Source organism: Plectropomus leopardus, chromosome 11, assembly GCF_008729295.1.
Source record: "Plectropomus leopardus isolate mb chromosome 11, YSFRI_Pleo_2.0, whole genome shotgun sequence".
Classification (NCBI taxonomy): Eukaryota; Metazoa; Chordata; class Actinopteri; order Perciformes; family Serranidae; genus Plectropomus; species Plectropomus leopardus.
The window spans coordinates 4,947,165-4,967,731 of NC_056473.1; the positions used below are offsets into that span (position 1 = coordinate 4,947,165).

The 20,567-nt window shown below is 37.3% G+C and overlaps 1 protein-coding gene across 1 annotated transcript; it reads right to left on the reverse strand.

Annotated features, from left to right (window-relative positions):
• Positions 1-1,278: 1,278 nt before the first annotated feature.
• usp3 (ubiquitin specific peptidase 3) lies at positions 1,279-19,395 on the reverse strand. Its single transcript, XM_042495692.1, has 15 exons — positions 18,999-19,395; positions 18,654-18,714; positions 16,259-16,396; positions 15,738-15,821; positions 15,475-15,556; positions 13,121-13,200; positions 12,053-12,166; positions 11,575-11,688; positions 10,676-10,825; positions 9,610-9,716; positions 9,355-9,435; positions 9,117-9,235; positions 8,872-8,985; positions 3,756-3,823; positions 1,279-3,147 (listed from the first exon to the last, which is right to left on the reverse strand). Exons 1-15 carry the CDS (start codon positions 19,087-19,089, stop codon positions 2,679-2,681), a joined length of 1,872 nt encoding a protein of 623 aa, XP_042351626.1. The 5' UTR covers positions 19,090-19,395; the 3' UTR covers positions 1,279-2,678.
• Between the last annotated feature and the right edge of the window lie 1,172 nt (positions 19,396-20,567).

Sequence of the window (20,567 nt, forward strand, 5' to 3'; positions counted from 1 at the left end):
TAGTATAAATAAACAGTATAAAGTGAGAATACAATATTGGGTTCAGTGGGAGGTTTAAAGACTTCCAACTTTCACGCTGAAGAGCTCAACTTATTTTGACAAAAAGAAATTAAAAGATGTATAAGTGAAATTAGATAAAATGTCTGTGGCAAGTAAGACCTCCCACATTCAAATGCAAGAATATTTAATGCCTTTTAAGACCTAATATTTATGAAACTGAGTTAGGCCACATTTGGATGAGTACAGCCCTACAAAAAACAAAAAAAGTCTTTGTGTTTTAAAAAAAAATATTCTGCATCTGCATTCATATGATAACATTGTGAGAATGACAGTCATGTACACGGACAAAAAGTAAATGCTCACACTATTAGCTTCCGGTTGACCCACTAACCATGTAAGCTCGACAGGAACTATCCTTCAGTTATGTAGCAGTGCCAATATTTTCACTTACTTTCTTATGCAATCCTCTTTGTCCCTTGGGGAACATGAGGCTGCCACTCTCTGGCTCCATCTGGTCCTGTCCTTTGCAGCATCCCAAGTCTGGCTCACCATTTTCAGCTCCGAGGTCACAGTTCTCCGCCAGGTTGTTTTAGGCCGCCCCTGTTTCCTTTTTCCAGGTGGGGTCCATCTAAAGGCTACTTCTCAAGGTCATTCTGGTTCTCAGTCTCTCATCTCATCTCTCCCATTCTCTATGTGAAAAAACACTTCAGACAAACTTAGAGGCATGCAGTGGACTCACCCAGCTGGAAGATCTCCACCATGCTGATGACACAGCCGTTCTCTGCACAAACCAAACTCTCCTGCAAGAGAAAACAGATAGGACCAACAGATTCGCCAAACAGATGGGTTTGAACATTAACCCCTCAAAAAACCCAAATTGTGCATAAATTCAACATCACATGCACCGCTCACCGCGGACGGCAACTCTCTCATTATGTCAAAGAGTTTACATAAAATTAAGATCCAATTGTGTAACAGCAATGTTGAGTCAGGATTCTGTTTGACTCAGAAGGCCGTCGAGCCGTCGAGAGCGACATGCAGAAGATCAATGTTTCAAAACATAGGCTGAGATGCTAATAATCCCAATATAATCAATGTAATAATCCCAACAATAGATGTCTCTGAAGTAGGGGTCGGCGTTTTATTTTAATGATCGCTGATAAAACTAATAAAAAAGTGCAAAGAAAGTGTTAGCATGGGAGGAACTTTTATTTTGTAATACCTCAGGGATCTATTTTTTGTTTATTTTTTATTTAAATTTTCATTTGACTTTATAGAAAGAGTTACTGGGAACTTGCTGTATATGATGTTGAACGTTTCAGTTTTGATTAAACATTTGCTAAAGGCATTAAAAAGAAAGTTGGAGGTTTTTATGTTCTAAATTCTAAATATTGACAGAAAGATTTTCAATTTTATTGTAAAAAAAAATATCGGTTATCAATCTCATTAACTACAAATAATCAGTATTAGCTCTAAAAAAAACATTATCGGCCAACCCCTGCTCTGTAGGATATGTTGAATCTTCTGGCCGGAAAGGATTTCAACAAACAAACTGTCGCAATGTGGAGATCAAACAGCACCATCTCCAATGGCTGGGACATGTCCTCAGAATGGACCAGAACATTTCTCAGCTGTAACTATGATAAACTATGGCGAAATTCAAATGTCAGTGATTCACAAACTCTCCAATTAGACTGTAAATCTCAGGAAATTTTCCCTGATAAGACGTGTAAGACTAAGCGTGGTAGCTTAATTATTATGACTTCAGTAGGAGCTTGTGCTATTTAAAAGATTACTAAATAAGACTTTGGCACTGAGTGGATAAAAAGATTAACTGCTTGAAAAAGTAATTGCAGAAATAAACAACTTTGTCTTCTTCTCTACACGTTGTCTGGCTGTCGTAATACATTTACTGGGTCGCTTCTAAAAGGAGTGGTGTTCAGAAAAGGCTGCACCTTAACTTTTTTTTCCCCAAAGAAAAAAAAAACCTTGAAAAAGATTCGCCATTGTATTCTGTCATGTTCACTTTGTCTGACACATGTTTCATCAGGGCCTGTTTCTTAGACCATTTCAAATCAATAAAATGTTAAATTATGCTTCAGCGTCAATACAGATAAACAAAACAATTTGACAAAAATCATTTCTTTCACATTGGTTCTGGTCAAGGAGTTAAAACAACTTTCTGAAGCCCAACTGAGGACTTGTCAGTCAATGAATGCATTGCATTCTACTGTATATCCTAAAATCTCCCCTAAAATACAGAACTATGAGGTTCTCAAGAGGTGCAAATTACAAAATTAAAATGTTTTAAACCTATAGAAACTCAGATTATTGTTACAATGACAGTGTCTTGACACAATCAGTATCTTCAGTCTAGGCTAAACATTGGACCATCTGAGGTTTTCCAAGGCTACAGCTTTACTTCAATGTTTTTTTAGACAATCACCTTTGGAATCTATACGGAAAAATCTACCTCAACTGAGTAATAAAACACGAAAATATACACAAAAAGTCATACTAAACAAAATCCAAGCAGTAAATTATACACAATGCTGTCGTGCAGGTCATAAAAAAAGTTGCACATATATTGAATGTAAAAATGAATTATTTAAAATCAAGCACTGTGAGAAATGTGACTGAGGTGAAGCCAAAATGGAGTGAGGGGCTGGACTGAGACATCATTGTGCAAAGGCCTGAATAGCTTGGCTGGCTTCTTCTGTTGCAGCCTTGTCTGAGGTATCTCCATCTGTCTCGGCCTCCGTTGAAGCTGTTTCAGCTTCGTGCAGTTCAGCCATGTTTTCAACCACATTTTCCAATGCAGCATTATCCGAGGCTGCCACATCATGGGTATTCATGTGTGAGGCTGGCACATCCGTCAAAGCCGTGCCTGCGGGAGCCGCGTCTGCTGCGACCTTGTCCTTAGCGACTGCCTCTGAAGGACCGCTGACCACGGCTGCTGTGTCTCCAGCCGGTTTGTTTGTGGCAGTCTTGTCTGAGGCCACCTGTTCAGTCCTCTCCACGTAGAAGAGGATGTAGGCCTTGGCCTTCCTCACTGTGTCCTCACTGGTCAGAGTCACTGTGCTGTCGTTAAAGTGGTACCAGCGGCCCTCGTGGTTGCCATATGCTGTATAATGTCCAGATCCAACCCTGTGAACACAGACACATAGATCACGTTCTGCTGTCTGGCTTTTTACAAGGATGCATTGATTGTTGCTGGAGTGAGACTGAGCTCAGCAGCGCGACAGCACCACCTAGTGGCCAAAGGTGAAACAGCAGCACTCTGATGAACAGCACTCGGAATATCTTAACACATTTTCAAGGACTCTCAGCCTAATGCCTTTCAGCGTTTAGTGGCTACATGAAATTTTAAACACCAGCTGTCCACAAAGCTTTTCAGCAAAATTACATCTGAATTGTTTATACAGCAAGTGGGAGACAGACTGCTGACTGCGGTAGGCAGAGCTGGCCGGCAGATGATGTTTAGATTTGTAGCTGAGTGTTGCCTTTTTTTCTCAACTCCAGCTGTTAATCATGCTACCATGGTGACAAAAGCACATCTTGCATGTGTCTGAACACTTGATCATCTGTCTGCTGGACGAGAAAAAAAACTATCGATCCCATATAAGTCTCATATATATGCAAGACGCTGCAGTTTGTTCTCTTTGAAAAAGCAAACTACAATTAAACAGATGAAGCTTGAACAAATATTCATTTCAAATTTTGTGTGTTTAAACAGGCATACTTCATCGACTCACCCAGATCCATGATGCACCACGACAGCAACGAGGTCATACAGGCAGCTTCCTGGTAACGAGTTCTCTGGCTGCAAACATAAAAAAGAAACAAGATACTTCCTTTATGGACCAAAACATCATGTCTAAAAGATTTTAAAATGAGGTGTGGCTCATCATCAGCCAATCAAACTCATGTCTTCTATTTTCTTTTTTCCAAAATTAGCAGAGTTTTGGTCTCCTTCCTTTAATACATTAAGTACAGTCATTAATATAACTCTTGAACCCAGCCCCTTGATAGCTGTCTTTGGGGTACCCCTTGCTCCGGTCAGTCTCTCTAAGGAACACTCAGCTGTTGCTGCTTTTGCTTCACTTATTTCCTGTAGACGAGTTTTGTTATATTGGAAAAGCCCTAATCCTCCTTCTGCCAAATCCTGGCTGTCAAACTCAGTGTCCTTTTTATCATTAGAAAAGGTGAAATCTTCCGAGAGAAGCTCATCTGCCAGATTCTACAAAAGACAACAACTTCATTTCCTATGTAAATACTCCTACTTCTAAGGACCCTATCCAATTCTCAGTGCATCTAATTTCTTGGAATAAGCATCTTGACTGTCTTTCCAATGGTGCTCTTCTCCCTGTGCATTTATTTATTTATTTTTCAAAGTTTTTTTGTTGTTAGTTTTGTTTTAATTACTTTCTGGGGCTTGAGGTGTGTGGGTGGGGTGTTAGGTTAAGGTGGTGTTTTGTTTTTCTGTTCTACCACACCACAAAGAGGGTGTGGAGGGGAAAAAAAACAGTGGAACATAAATGTGTGCTTTGTGTTTGATACTTGCACAATACTGGTTCCCAATAAAAAAAATAAAAAAGATTTAAATCTGAAAGGATGGGCATTTTTATTCGGCTATGAGAGAAATGGGTATGATATGTCAGGCCTCTGAGACCTGGTTTTGTTTGGGTGGTAACTTGAAGGAACATTCTTAACTTTTTTTTACTGATCTTATCAGACTGCTACAAGCATTTTAATTTATTTTACTTTATTTCATTTTATTTTGGGCTTAACCTCTACCTCTCTGGGAGAAATAAAATGAAATGTCAGGATGTGGAACAGGTGGAGGCCTTCAAGTACCTATAGGCACGGAGACTGACTGCCGTCTGTCTGTCTCCCAACACTGATTCAGTGCACGAGAAGGCATAACAATGCCTGTTCCTGCTGAGGAAACTCATTGGATCTGATATCAGAAAGGACATTTTAACAGCTGGGTACACATCACTCAAGCACTCACTTTAACATCTCACTCTGGGTCAACTTCAACCCTGTAAAAAAAAAATCAAAGCTTTCCCAGATCATTAACCAAGCAAGTAAATGAACTGGCAAAACCCAAACTCCATTGTTATGACTTCATACCCAAGCAGCTGAAAGTAGAGCCAATCACATTACAAAAGATCCCACTCGTCCTCTGCATAAGTTTTTCCAGCTACTACCATCAGGCTGCTGCAATAAAGTCTCCTTGGCCAAGAAAAACACTTATAAAAACGCCTTCATCCCACTGCCAAAAACATCTTAAATAAATGGTATTGATCCACACATCTCTGTGAACACTATGCCACTTTGCACACAGTAGTATGTGGTCATTTTTATTGTGTAAATTATTTGTATGAGGTATTCTGTTTTTAGGAACATATGGTGTGTGTTTATTGTCAGAGTTTGTTTTACACTCTATGTTGTATGTTGAGCCACGTCTAAGATGATTTTCTGTCACAGCAGACAAAGTTTTCGGAATCTGAAAGACAAAGGCGAGAGCCTTGCTCACATCGTTGTTGGGACACTGAAGATGTAATTGTGTGGCTATAATTGCTAAAGGTTTATTTTGGTTGATATGTACGTATATGTGCATTTTCCACAGGCATTTGGATTTTAAATAAGTAAAGGTAATAAGATTGTCTGTCTGTTTACATTCAAATACATGAAAATCTCAATTGCAAAAAAATAAATAAATAAAACAGAATGGAGACACTTCCTGACATCCATCATCCTGGTCTCATACATAAGTCAGAAAGGTTGCACATGAAAATTATGGAAACCTTGGTGGTAACGGCAGCATGACAGAGTTTGACAGGTTCTTTAGACAAGGATGAGAGGCTCCACTGGCGCAAGCATTGCAGAATAATAACAAATAGAAAAGCGTTCAGAGAGCACAGACCTCGGCCAGGGCCACACGCCATATATCAAAATGTTAACAAAAGTGAAAAATAATTGTATTTTAAAGCCCCAGAGACCCACTCAAAAATGTAATGGGATCTTCTTTTGCCCATGCTGCACTCTACCATCAAGTTTCATGAAAATTGAACAAGTAATTTTTATGTCATCCTGTTTACAGAGACAAATAAACAGATGAAAAAAAAATGGAACTGAAAACATGAGCTGAAAAATAAATAAATAAATAACAAAAAAGAATAATTTTAAGTTTGAGTAAAGCAAAAATATATGTGTCACAATTATGTCACACCACAGAAAAATGTGTTATCAACCACTCAGCCATTTTTTAAATGATTATGAAAAATGCTGAGTATATTAAACAGGTTACAAAATAGTAAAAAATAAGCAGTATTCTGTGCTCCAAGACACAGCCCACTGAACAGACTCAACAGGCTCTTGTTAGATAACCAAGCAGCCCACAACACACACCACCCTGAGCCGAATGGCGAGTCGCCGTGCAGTGACAGAGTGTTAACATACATAACGCATCCAAAAAATCCTGGACACAGAAAGGCTGAAAAATAGTTTAGCAGTCTAAGTTCACAACGTAGTACTACACAGTTCCCAGTCTTTCCGCTTTTGTTCAACAATTATTGTCTAGCACGTAAGTGTTTTTAAAAAAAAAACAACACTGATTTTGCTTCATCCTGACTTTAAAGGGAAACTCCACTTTACACAAGTGACTCGCTCCGAGTTTGTCAGATTACAGTGCTGCTCAGTGCCCCCTGGAAACATCAGTTTAAACACTTTAAAGGGTGGACACTTGGTTAATGATTTACACAAATGGCCATTTACATTATATACACATATGAATCTATGGGAACATGTGCAGGCGTGGTGCATGGCTGGCTGCAGATCTGTCACCAATGCAGGTATCAGCCAGTGATCCCACTAATAAATAATCAATGCATGACAGATGGTGGTGCTGTAACACAGTTCATTGCCCATTTCAGTTCATTTATAATTTAACATTTATATTTCTTTATTTCTCACAATCATTAAAGTCAAATGATATATTTTAATATTGATTAATCTGTCAACTATTTTATTTATTGATCGTTTGGTCAATTAAATGTTAGAAAACAGTAAAATATGTCCAACATCATTTCCTAAAGCCAAACTTCTTAAAATGTCTTGTATTGTTTGATGATTCATCATTAAACCAAAGATGATAATAGAAAACTAATAAATCTTTACATTTGAGAGCCTTAATTTAAAGTATTTTTGCTAAAAAATGACTGAAACATTAGATCAGCTATCAAAATAGTTGCCAATTAATTTGATGGTTATAAAATAATTGTTTTTTTCAGTCTATTAATGTATGCATAATGCAATTTTAAGGAAATTGCCATAATTTTCCAGATGTAGTGTATCTCTGGTCTGCCAGCAGAGGCCAACATTGATCTCTCTGATTGCCAGCTGGAAACACACTTTGTTTTTCCTCTGTGGCTGTAATTCCACCAGCTGACTAAGAGGAAAAATTCAGTGCAACTTAATCACCAGTTTGGCAAAGGAGATATTGTCATTTTTGCGTATAAAAAGATCTTTTTATATCTATATCTATTCAAATTGCAGATTTTTATGATGTCTGCGGCTCCTCTGTTCGTGCCTGACTAACAATGCAGCCAGTTTAGTATGATGTCATATTTCACATGCATTACCAAGTCATCTGTCTAGTGTTTCGCTTGGGATCTTTCCGTGATGTGACTAGTGTCTTGACTCCTTTTTTAAGTTACTAAACCAAACCCCTTCATTACCAAGGTTTTAATTAGGCACAAGTACTCTAAGTTCTTGTGGTATTTTGATGTTTTCTACATGATGACTGGAGTAATACCAGTAAAAATTCCACTATGATCACTTCGCCTAACTTTTATTACTCTTGGAATCTTTCAGAATAGCAGTCACAGTAAAGGAGAGGGGGTTTATTGATACAAGTGCGTGTGAGGATCTTTCTTTATTTTGTAAAACTACAGCTATTTTCTTTTTACAGAGGTCTGAACTAATAGTCACACCTGGCCTCTGAACTATTAAAGTTCTAATGGTGCATGCCTACCATATGCGACCAATTTGCCTGAATTCCCACCTGTCCTGCCCGACTGGTCACTTTTATCCATCCACAATCCACTGCCACCTCCAATACCAGAGAAAAGTTTTACTTTAGCATTTCCTGGATTTATACAGAGCTGCTCAGAAAGTCACTGAGGCTGCAGCATGAGTGGCTGTGTTGATGTAAGCACTGTTTGAATTTCTGAAACTGTCACTCCCTCTCCTCACACCGCCAGCTTGGTCCACATCGGGGTTATCCCAGCATGCTTTGTACTGGGTATATAAGACGCTTCCAATACAAGATAATTGAGAGCTGATTTCTGGTTGCGTGTTGTCGTGTATAGCGGGCACGCACCATTACTGTGGCACTATTAGTGCAACTAATTAATGTATTATTCCTTGTTTATTCATCATTTTTAGACTGATTTTAAATGTATTGGTACTATAGATGTTTTTACCTGCCACACTCTGAGGAACAGTGAGTGACACACACTCACACACACAAACAGAGTTTACCATTATTACCGTTGTTATTATTATTACTATTGTTATTTTGTTAGGCCTATAGTATTATTATCATTATTCATGTTTATTCTTAATGTTGTTGCTGTTGTCCATCTGTATGTTCAGCTAGCATTGGATAATCTTGTTGACATAGTTGTTGTTTTGTCTGTATGTTTTATGTTAAAAACAACCGTTAAAATGTGCTTTGGCAATACTGTTCAATTGTGATCATGCCAATAAAGCCTCCTTGAAATTAACTGTATTATTAATAAAACAATTTGAAAACTATATTGTGAAATTTGATGATCAACATTTCTTCTGTTTTGATCTCACCTCAAGTAAGTAACCCCTCATGTCCAGGCGTTTCAGTGGAAACTCCACGTAAGTATCCACCTTGTTTCTCAAAAAGGCTGTCCAGTGGAACCTTTTTAGATGCAGACACAAAACCTAACAATACAGGAAATAAAACCTCCCATTACATCCAAGCACAATTATTTTCCCAACTACTTTATTTTCACAGAATAAACATTTAAATCATATTGAATTGTAATATAATAATTTCGTATTTCTGTCTCTACCTTTGGCAGCATCTGGATCCAGAACTTCTTGGTGGATTTCTGTCGCTTTTTACACTTATGGCAATAGTACAGCTCCGTTTCATCAAGTTCTTCCAGGTCAGTGAAGCTACGCAAGCAGTCTGAAACAAAAGAAATGAAAAGAAAATGTTGGCATTAGTCTCAGCAGCACACAATTAGAAACTAGTACTGCCACAAAACCTGTCGAATGAGTCATTACCTCTGACAGTGGGAAACTTACCACGTAAGGTGCAGGTCGGCCCTGGCTCCTGGTCCTTAGTTCTCTTTTGTCTGAACTGGCTGGGAATGTCCAAAGACAGATCTGAGTGAAAAGGAATGGAAATAAATGATCTGAAATCATACATCATAGTGCTTTCATTATATACCCCCAAGTAATTGTGTTTTCTTTTTTCTTTTCCACTGCAAAAAAGAGAAAAATGCTGAGCGTTTAAACTTGCTGAATGTGGCTGTTTACTAACACAAGTGGCTGTCTTACCAAGAAATGGATCAAACTTTCGAGATTCTGTTCCACATATCAAGCAGTTGACTTCATTCTGAAGTATGCCACCAAAATTGGATGTGACAACACTGGCAGTCCCGTTTCTGTAAAGCATCAAAAAGCAACATAAAGCAGTTTCAATTAGTAAATGCATCTTAAAATCTTTCTGTGTTCATAGGCACAAAAATATGCCAACATCACATTCTACATGTGGACTAGTGTACTGTATGTTATTGTCAGTAAATGCTACATGTAGTATTTTATGTGGTATGATTATTTGATCATTACAATTTCTTAAAGAGATAGTTCACCCAAAAAATGAAAATTCAGTCATTATCTCTCATCCTCATGCTGATGGAAAGGGGGTGCGGTTCATAATCCACAAAACACTGTTTACATGCTACCTGAAAGCCTCCTCTACACACAATAGTTTTCAGTCCAACAAAGCAACTTGTTGATTGCTGCTAACTCCAGAAGTCTTTCTGTGAGTGGGCATGTAAATACTGGCATGCAGATAGAGCAAGCTCTTGTTGGTGACTCCCATACTAGGAGCTATAGGCTACAACAAGGCTAAAAACATGGCGCCAGTGACATTTTTCAAAACAACTTGGCATGCCAGGGCTTTAGGAAGCTTGAATTACTTCAGACGAGCAGTATGGAGACATTTTGTGGTTTTATTATGTATTTTTTAAATGTCTGAATCCTGGTCACCATTTGCTTCAAATGCCTTGGAGATGAGTGCAATGCCTATTCTCTGTGAAACTTCGGCACTGTTTTGTGGATGATAAAACTTCATCCGACTTTCTGTGAAGGTGAAGGTGAATAGACAGTGACTGGATTTTCATTTTTGGGTGAACTATCCCTTTAAGACCAACACAAAATACTTAAAACTAGACTGCTTTCAAAGAGAAAATAAGTGGAAATAATTAAACACAGTATAACACAAGCACTTGTAAAATGGGATATTAGAAGAGCAAAAAGAAAACAAACTTTTTGGGGGCCATGCCATGGATGGCAGCATGCCTACAATGCTAAATTTACAATTTACATACAAAGGGCTTACATGCAGCATTTGCCCTCTCCGGTGGAGAGTCTGACCCCATCCTGAGCTGAGACCGGGTGAGACGCTCCGTTGCGACTGTGCTGGAGCTCCCTGTGCAGGTGGTCCAGCAGGTAACGCATGAACTCATGTGCGTCCTGCTGCTGATAGCCCCTGGACAAACACAAAAAAAAGTTTTAAATGACATTACTGTAATAACTCACAATAGAGTGTTCCAGTCTGTGATTCATACTGCAACTGTGATAATATCTTAACAATAAAATGCTACACTTCAGCAATCTGAAAGCAGGGTTCCTACAGGTTATGGAAGGTTAGATTTAAGACTTTAATACTATTTATTGCCACTCGGAGTTAACTTTAAGACCAATTTTACAATAAATAAGTTTTAAGAAGAAAAACCTGAACCGACACCATTTACTTTTTAGGGACAATTTTGCCAAGACATTTACTTCAACATTAAACATTAGATTTTTGGTTAACTTAAAAAGTTAGATGATCACCTTCAAATGCTGAAAAAATTTTGTTATTAAAGTATCCCTCTGGTTTACCTTAATGAAAGCTTGTTTATTTGTCAAGTGTTGTTGGCTGATCTGCATGACGTTAAATTTGGTAAATTTGTTAAATTATGAAAAAATATATACATCATTTTTTTAAGATTTCATGATGCAAAGTCTAAGAAAAAAATATTCATAGCATATTCCTCCTATTTTGTTTACATTTCTGAAAGAATGATTTAAGACATTTTAATACCAGTAAAGGCCTTAATTTTAGATTAATGAATTGAATGTCTGTGTTTAAGACTTTTTAAGGATCTGTGGGAACCCTGGAAAAAAAACAGAACTGTTTATTGTTCAGCACAAGGAGGCTAATTCTGGCAAATTCCCTGTGCAGTGTTGGCATACCTGAAACTTGGCATGATTTTCCATATAGCATAAAATAAGGAGTCTGGACTGAAGGCTGTCTGGCTTCCTTGCCACAGGGAGCAAAGGGTTTTCCTGAACTCCTCCACCAAAGACCTGTTGAACATAAAGCAGCCCTGTTACCCTGTAGCATTATCTGGGACAATCCACATCTAAAGCCTTTTCTACCCTCTCTGACTAAAAAAAGTTTGCAGGAAACTTGTGTCAGATTGAATTACAATGTACACTGTCTTTTATTTTTCTGGTCATTTATTGCACAACACTATTTCTGTATTACTTAATTTGTGTCATTCAGAATTAAAGCAAACACTGCAATTAGGAGTCTCATAAGAAAATAGATTTTTTAAAGAAGGTTGTCTTCCAAAAGTAACAATTTTATCAAATGTGTACTTGCTGCAAAAAAAATTAAGATAAATGCACTCAGCCCATATATCCTCCCTCCTACAGAAGAGGACCTTACACACTGGTGTCCCCTTGGCTTCGGGTGTGGTACATCCTTCTTCCTGCTGTCTTACCGCTGCGTAGAGCCACTGCAGGCAACTCCTTGAAATAACAGCTGAACTGCTCGATGTTGCTGCCAAAGAAACAGAATTTGTGATAACATGTTTGACACCTGAGACTTGCAAAAAAAAAAACCACTCATAACTATGTAAGTGGTTTAAGCACAGTGTTAGAAAGGAGTTGAATGATATTAAAGACGCACATTTTGCATTTGACTGCAGATAAGTCAAGTCTGTGACATCACTGCTGACCCAAATCATGCCACGTTTTTACTGATAATTAAAATATTTTTACTTAAAGTGCGAAGGTTGATGTGCAAAGATGATATAAATACACTAGCTACTGCACTGCATATATTATATATGATATACAAGTACAACTTCACAGTGATAAATAAGCCTCATGAGGCACATTTCAAGTTTCTGCAAATTGATTTTAACACCATACTGAAATGATTTATAGGTAAATATGTAGGGTGGTAAAATATGAAAATGGTGTTACTTTGGCTCTTGCCATTCCTGAACTGAGCTCAATGAGGTTTAAGTCTGGAATTTTGGAGTTTTCTATGTCCCTGTTTTATCATTATTGTTATTATTAATATCATATTGTTTTATTGTCTATGGACCTCCCTATGATCTGAAAGTTTTGAATTGAATTGAGTGGAAACCCATGGCTGCCTGGAAAGAAGGAAAACAGATTATGTTTATTTAAAAAATCTATGGCATGCGTGCTTAAATGGTCAGTGGTAAGAAATAGGTGTGCGGTATGAAATATACTACATATTAAGTAAATGTCAAAACACAGCAGTCCTTTAGGAATCGGGAGAAATGAATGTTCGCTGGGAAATCTGTTCGTTGACTGTGTCTCGTTTCCAAGCAGCCTGTGTAATTCCCCCGTCTGTGCCCCAGACTGTATTAATAAAGGATGACTGGTCGTGGGGCCCTGGGTCTGCAGGGGCAGAGCTACTGAACCGTGCTGCAGACCCATTTTACCACCCACATACCTCGTCTTCAGTGCAGAGCCTTACCTGAGGGACTGCAGGATGGCATTCATGAAGCACGTGTTGCCTAAATTCCGAAGGCCTGTAGCACCTGAAGCCGCCCCATCCTGACAAAGATAAATGAAATGCACAAAGATGTGTGAATATACAGTGTGTGTGTGCGACTATGTGTGTGTGTATGTGTGTTTTTCAAAAAAAGCCTTAAAAAATTATGATTAACAATCAGGTTTTGGTTTACATCTAAAAGATATTGTGATAGTCACATAATGTAAAGCAGGAATTTCCAACCTTTTGTGACTTAAAAAAAATGAGGATTTAGTATTTTTCCAGTATGGCCAGTATTTTCCCGTGTTTTGTGTCCAAATGACAAATGGAGAATTTTTTTTTTTACATAAGTTACAAGAGGTTTTTTTGCATCTCATAACTCTTCAGAAGTTGAGAGGATCATCTGGAAGTTTTGAATCCACAATTCCTCTGTGAAATCGTGGACTATCACCTCCCAGAATCCCCTCATACATGGTCGCTCCCAGATATAAGGGGCTTGCCTTTCTATCACATATCACGCCTACGTCATCTTTGATTGAAAATAATGACCGTTACCGTGGTGGCTGTAATAGAAATAGACCTGCTAATGTTTTGAACATCCTTTGCCACTCTTCTGTCAAATAAGTCACATAACATCACTCAGTGGAAACACAATCATCTCACAATTGTGTTTTGTCGAAATTTTGAAAATATCGCTTAAGTTTTGCGTAAATCTGTGATGGAAACCCTCCCACTGACAGGCTCAGATTGTTGTGTCTGAAAACATTATGTCCCAAAGAGGAATGAAACAGTTTTTTCTTGCATTTTACTGCTCTGTTTGTTGTGACCAGATCTTGCTGAAGGAGAAATCTGAATATTTAGATGATTTTGACAATGTGAAAAAGCCAGCCAGATTTCAGAATTAGACTTCTTCTTGAGAGAGAGTTGGTAAAAACACTAACAAAGAGACGAAAGAACAAGAGATGAAAAAAACAGAACATTTAATTTCTCTGAAGAGTCTTATCTGTTATGTTGTCAGAGGCAAAAACAAGCACTCTTAATGGACGTGAATTCACAGTGCACAATTGCCTGTAAGGAGCCAGTTTCTGCACCAATTTCAAAAATCCGTGACTCCATTAGTCAATTAGACATAAAAACATGGGAACATACGGCCTCCGGTTCAAAAATAGTGTGTCCTTTTAAGGGACACTTTTTCTTGAGAAACAAAAAATCCTTTCCAAATCAATGAGAAAAAAAAACATGAAAAAAAGGAGAAAACAATAAACTGGTTTGTAAATATGTGCTGTGCCGCTATCAGCTGTCAATGTTGTGATGGCTTATTGTCATCTGTCTATTTTCCTTAGGAAATACTCTTTTGGCTTCCCAACATTTCCCGGGTGCTTTGTGTTTAAGTGCCTCTGGAGCTTCGATGGTATTAGCACCTCATTTGACAGGATTTTACCACTTTGGACACACTTTGCTTTTGGCTCGGCATCACTGCCTGCCATTATCGATCAAAATTTAATGTATTTAGGATTCATATTTCCTCACCACACTTTTTGGAGCTTTTACTGGTGCAGAGTTGTCTCCCACATTATTTTTTAGTTGTTATTGTTTTTTTGCATTTATTTATTTTGCATTATTTATTTTATTTTGCACCATTAAAAACAGTAACAGAAAACAGGTAAAAAAAATACAGAAAAACAAGTGCCAGAGATTAGAAACCCAAATGGGCTTATTGAAACACCTCACTCAAGGTAATACTATAAATTACAATACTGTGATGCAAGCAATATACAATAGGGTCAGCAATAAATGACAAAAGGATCTGAAGATTTGGTGCTTTTACTGGTGCAGAGTTGTCTCTTTTTTAAATTATTTTTTAGTTTTAAAAAAGATCCATTTTGGTGTCACTGCATTTGAGGGAACATCAACCAGCTCGGTGGCAAAACACGTTTGTCTCTACCTGACTCGTGTGTGATATTCAAACGGAACTTATCTTTGAAATTATACATTGACATTTTTAATTTATTTAAATTATTGAACACATTCGGTTTTACAAATATCTAGCTTTGCAAATTGAAAAAAAGTATTTAAGTATTTAATCTAACCATTTGGCTGTACCTCTGTGGCCAACTGGCACTCTCAGAATGGCTGGTGTGCAGCTCTATAAAAGCTGCCGTGACTAATTTAATTGGAGCACTCTCCACAGTGTGAATACAGACCTGTAAAATCATTTGAGCTACGTTTGAGCATTAGTTCAATCTTTTGTGCAGGCACACAACTGTGGGAATGGCTGCAACTTACAGCTTCTTCTTAAAATAAATGAATAAATTCGAAGAATTTTAACCACTTACATTGTCTTTCAACAACTTGCTGTCTGGGGCCGGGCTGTCCTGAAGTTTTCTCTTTCTCTGTCTGTCACCTATCAGTGCTGAGCTGCAACAAAGAAAAACATTTGTTGTATTGAGCATGCTATGAAACATTTTCTATGAGTAAAAAACTAGCATTACATTTTAATTAGATATTTACATAATTTAACAGATATAGTTTTGACAGAATTTTAAAAAATGATACAAAACAATTAGTTTAAAGACTAATTATTGAGATTTGTACTTACTTTTCTAAACTCTGCAGATGTTCCCTCACCTTCTGTACCTGCCCAAGTTTGGTGTCATTGACAACAAAGTCATCACATCTGTAACTATAAAAACCACATTAGTCAAAGCGCATACATATGAGAAAACACAATAAGCGCACTGAAATTTGGAACCATTAAAACTTTGCATAACAAACACGGTACGGTAAATATACAGCACTCTGTTTCACTGTGGTAGCATGCAACATGTGACAAAGGTGATTTTCATTGAATACTTACGAAGTTAGTTCATACAATTTATATCACTTTGGTGTGCTTGTGTTAACAGGTGATCATTTGTAACAGGAAGAATGTTGGATCACTTACAAGGTTACTGATTAACTTCAATAAATGAATGATGATGATATTAAGAACCAGTTGGTCCATATTACAACACCATAACAATCCTGTGACTGTTTTATGACTATGACTGTACTTTAGCAAGGCCCCACAGTGAGTCACAGATTGTGGACACAGATATGTTGGTCATGAAGGACACTCACCAAAATACGCTGTAGTTGCTGCAGTCCATGCAGACAGAATGATGGGATTTCTCTTTCTCCTGTTTCTCTCCCTTCTTTTGACTCACGCCAACCACTTGGCTGTCTTCAAAGTGTTTCTTTGCATGTCCATTGACATATCTGTACAAGGAGACGTTACTTTATAACATAAAACATCTGGATCTACCAGAAAATAATCAAGTATAAATAGAAACGATTATTATTACGCTCAGAAATCATATCAAAGAATCTGCCAAAATAAATATATTGCAATTTTGATCTATAAAATGACGACTCCTTATCGACGAGAGCATCTATTTTTTCTTAAAGACACCCCCTGAGAGTTGTTATACACCACATGTCAATGTTTTGACAATATTCCTAGAATCCTTAAGGATTGTTCTCAACAAAAAAATTGTCTCTTTACTGCACAATAAAAAACTATTTTTAGCCATTTGCCAGGGTTGAACTACATCCACTAGTCCAGAAAACAAAGATGGTAGCTGAAAATGACATATTTTGCTGTTCAATTAGATTAGAGTCTTTGAGGAATCTCAATATACTGCCAAAATAGTGCTTAGTGTTGTGAAAAGTTTGTTAAAGACAATTTTACTTCTAAATGATGACTCCACCTTATGTCTTAATATTTCTAAGAGAAGACTGTGTTTTTTAAGTTTAACTGCTGTAAAGAAAATGCTAACACAGATGTGGAAACCCCCCAAATACACATCACTCTATGGGTTACTCTACTGTACAACATAATATCTCTGGAAATCTCTATTGCCCAGTAAATTAAGGCCATAGTAAATAACACTAAAGCTTTGGCTAAGGAAATGATGAAGGTCAGGTGAAATTTGGCGTGATGAATCAGGTTTTTCATTATTCTTTGATTCAGTAGATTATTTCTGTGTTTTGTTTTTTTATATATGGGGGATATGTGCATTTTTGATTGATTGATTAGCTTATGTAAGTGTCATGTGCTTAATCGTGCCCAGCCCACATGGGCTTATAATACACTGACGATAGCAATACAAAAAGGATACAAAGATAGTCGCGTAGCTCCTTCTAATACATCCACAGAACAACATATAAATTATACAAGGAGCATTTCATAACATACAAACCAATAATAGACAATTATACTGGATACAGTGTTTTCTATACAGTGTTTCAACATATGTGTTGATGTATCTGTTTCTGCTTTATATGAATATGTGTAGGCATGTGTATACATATATACAGTGATAATCCTATGACTATTATTATCTGGGTAAGATGAGTAGGATTTTTTTGTATTAATTCATCTTATTGTCCCACTTATTTCTGTTTTGTTTTGTTTTTGTTTTTTTTTTTACAACTTAGACATCACAGGTCAGTCTAAGCCAGCTGAGATGGGGAAAGGAGGGGAGAGTTAGACAAAAGGTTAACTTTCCTTCTGGAGAATCCATACCCACAAAATTTGTAAAACATATGGGCACATATTAGGGGTCAACAGATTATCGGCCTGGCCAATTATCGGGGCCTATATTTGTCATTTTTCTTTTATCTGTATCAGATAATTAATAATTTTATTTTAATGACTGCTGATCAAATTAATTTATTAACAAGTGCAAAGAAAGTGTCAGCATGGGAAGAACTTTTGCTTTGTAAAACCTCAGGGAGCTATTATTATTTATTAATTTTTCATTAAAATGTTCACTTGACTATATAAAAAAAAGTTGCTGAAAACGTGCTGTATATGATGTTGAAAGTTTAAGTTTTGTTTAAACTTTTGTGAAAGGCATAGAAACAAAGTTTTGTGTTGGAGTTATATTCTAAATCCTAAATATTAACAGAAAGATTTTAGTTTTTATTGTAAATGCATACTGGTTCCAGATATTGGTTATCAGTGTAATCAACTACTAATAATCGGTACTGGTGTCGGCCCTAAAAAACAATATTGGTCGACCCCTAGCTCATATGTGAAATGTGGCTATGTATATATGACTTAATATTATACTCTGCACAAAATTACATAAAAATTTGATCATAAAAAAAATAAGATTTTTTAAGACAAAATAGATGCGTAGCTCTGTGCCTTGGATGAAAATAAGGTACACAAAAGGCAGAAATTGGGGCTAGTCAGAGCTGTCCTAATACAAAAACAGCTCTGAGAGAATGCTTGAGCCAAATACTGAACATATATTTTGTTAATCTCAGGTCTTAAAGGTCACATCTAAATACATCTCAGTGACCACTGACTGACTTAAAATCTTAAATTACAGTAGTGCAGCCTTTATGTAGGTGTATCTGTTCCAGAGTCAAATTGATCACCAAAAGCAAAACGAATAGGAGTATTACCAAGTTACTTGTGTTTGCTGCTTTGAGCAAAGCTTTAGCTGCCAAAAAACCAACTCACCTTCCACAATGCACCATCAGACAGGTAAGGCAAATCCATGGACTTTTATTGGACCTGCAAACTGGAGATAAAAGATGAAGCCTTCATTTAAAGGTGCACAATTTGATGACACGATGTATTGCTGTGATTTTCTTTTGAATGGGCCATTCCTTCATGTGTTCCTGTGTGATCTGCCCTTATGATAGCTGATCTGTTGACTTGTGGCTACATTATCTTTCTGATGTTAGCTGACATAAATGTAGCATTATCAGTGCCAGAAAAGACTTGGATCTACCAGAAATGTATGTACCCATTAACGTCGAGTGTAGTGTCGGTAAATGAAAGGGTGACAGTCACTTCTCTTACCGTTGCAGCACCAGGAGGACGGGGTACCGTTAGGGAACCTGGAGGTATCAGTCGGACAGCTCACGCTTGAGTTCAGATGGGGGCACTCCATCAGTTCACAATTTGCTACTAAGTCAGCTAATGTTAGGCAAAACACCGCACGGTCCCAGGAACACAGCAGATAACAATAGTTAGCCAATTAACCTACACCAGCTAGCTAACGTTAGCTGACCAACTACTTCTGCTCGCACGTTTTCCTGTCTTTGCTTGCGCTAACACGTTTGATAGCTAACGTGCTATACTTCTTGTATAATTTCACAGCTGTTTACAGAAAGTAAAGGTTTCCACCGAGGCATACTGTAAGTAAAAAAAATAGTAACGTTTTCTTTGGTGTATAAGGTACTAGGTAACTGCTGGCGCTTGCCACAAACAAATGGAAATAACTTGAGGAAGTGACGTGCTGTCTGCCGGCTCGGCCGTTTGCCAACTACAAAACAAAGATGAAAAACCATCAGAGAGTAACCTGGGGCTACTTCCTTCTTCGCTTGCACTCCCTGGGCCGCTCAGAGATACCGTACGGCTTTCTATTGTTTTATTCCTAATGACATTGGGAAGCTCTAATATTTAACTTAATTGAGACATATTGTGAGACTTAATTCGTTTAGAGGCGTCAGGCATGCGTAGTAGCGAGTCAAATAATACATCTATGGTTTAACCCTTTGAAACCTGAGCAAACTGATTTGATTTCTCTCTAAAGCATGGAGAATCGGCAATGAGCAACTTAATGAGACATGGGCCAAAATTTCGCAAGAAATACAGAGAAGTTACGAGAAACTTACCTGAAATAAGAAAAAGAAGTGTGTACATTTTTTCATAAAACATAATTATAAATTAAAATTTCCTGTTTTTACACTTTCTGCCAATGAGAAATGGTGTAATTATGGCGATTTTTAAAGAAAACATGCCTAGCCAAGTTTTGAAGGCACCACCCCTCTCACAGATAGCCCCAGCCCGTTAAATGTCCACACTTGCTTGTTATCAGTTCATCTGGAATCATGACAATACCAGACAACTGAAATTATTAGTTATTCATGTGCAGGTTGATGATTGGCTTGAAAAGTGAGTCTGAGACTCATTTGAAAAGCAATGCAATCCACGAACCTGTACTTTCCTCACATATCATGACTGCTCAAATGATTGAGTGGACATGAGCAGATGTCACCCTTATACTTGATATATATATATATATATATATATATACACATATATATTTAACAGGTTGGCCGATCGGCCTATATCAAATATTAATATATTGAACCCCATCTCCCCATAAATGCAATCTTTGCCTTAGGGGTAAATGAGGCTTTTTATTTACCGATTTTTTATTTTTTTTTATCATCAAATCAATGATGATCATCATTTTTAATCAATATTTACACCATCTACACTAAAAAAAAGGAAATGCACCAACATTTCTCAGAAAATAGGCTAAGACAAGACTCTTCTGTAAAACTGCTTTTATATCCCAAAAACAAAGCATGAACATTTCATATTACAGCCACACATTTTAGGATAAATGTGAGAAAACGT

Excerpts from the sequence above, each read along its gene's own strand:
- usp3 (XM_042495692.1), bottom strand. The coding sequence starts at position 19,089 with ATGGAGTGCCCCCATCTGAACTCAAGCGTGAGCTGTCCGACTGATACC. Across the intron at positions 13,201-15,474 it reads GCAAGTTGTTGAAAGACAAT|GATGGGGCGGCTTCAGGTGC; the intron begins GTAAGTGGTTAA and ends TATCTTTGTCAG. Across the intron at positions 3,824-8,871 it reads TGAGGGGTTACTTACTTGAG|CCAGAGAACTCGTTACCAGG; the intron begins GTGAGATCAAAA and ends TTATGTTTGCAG.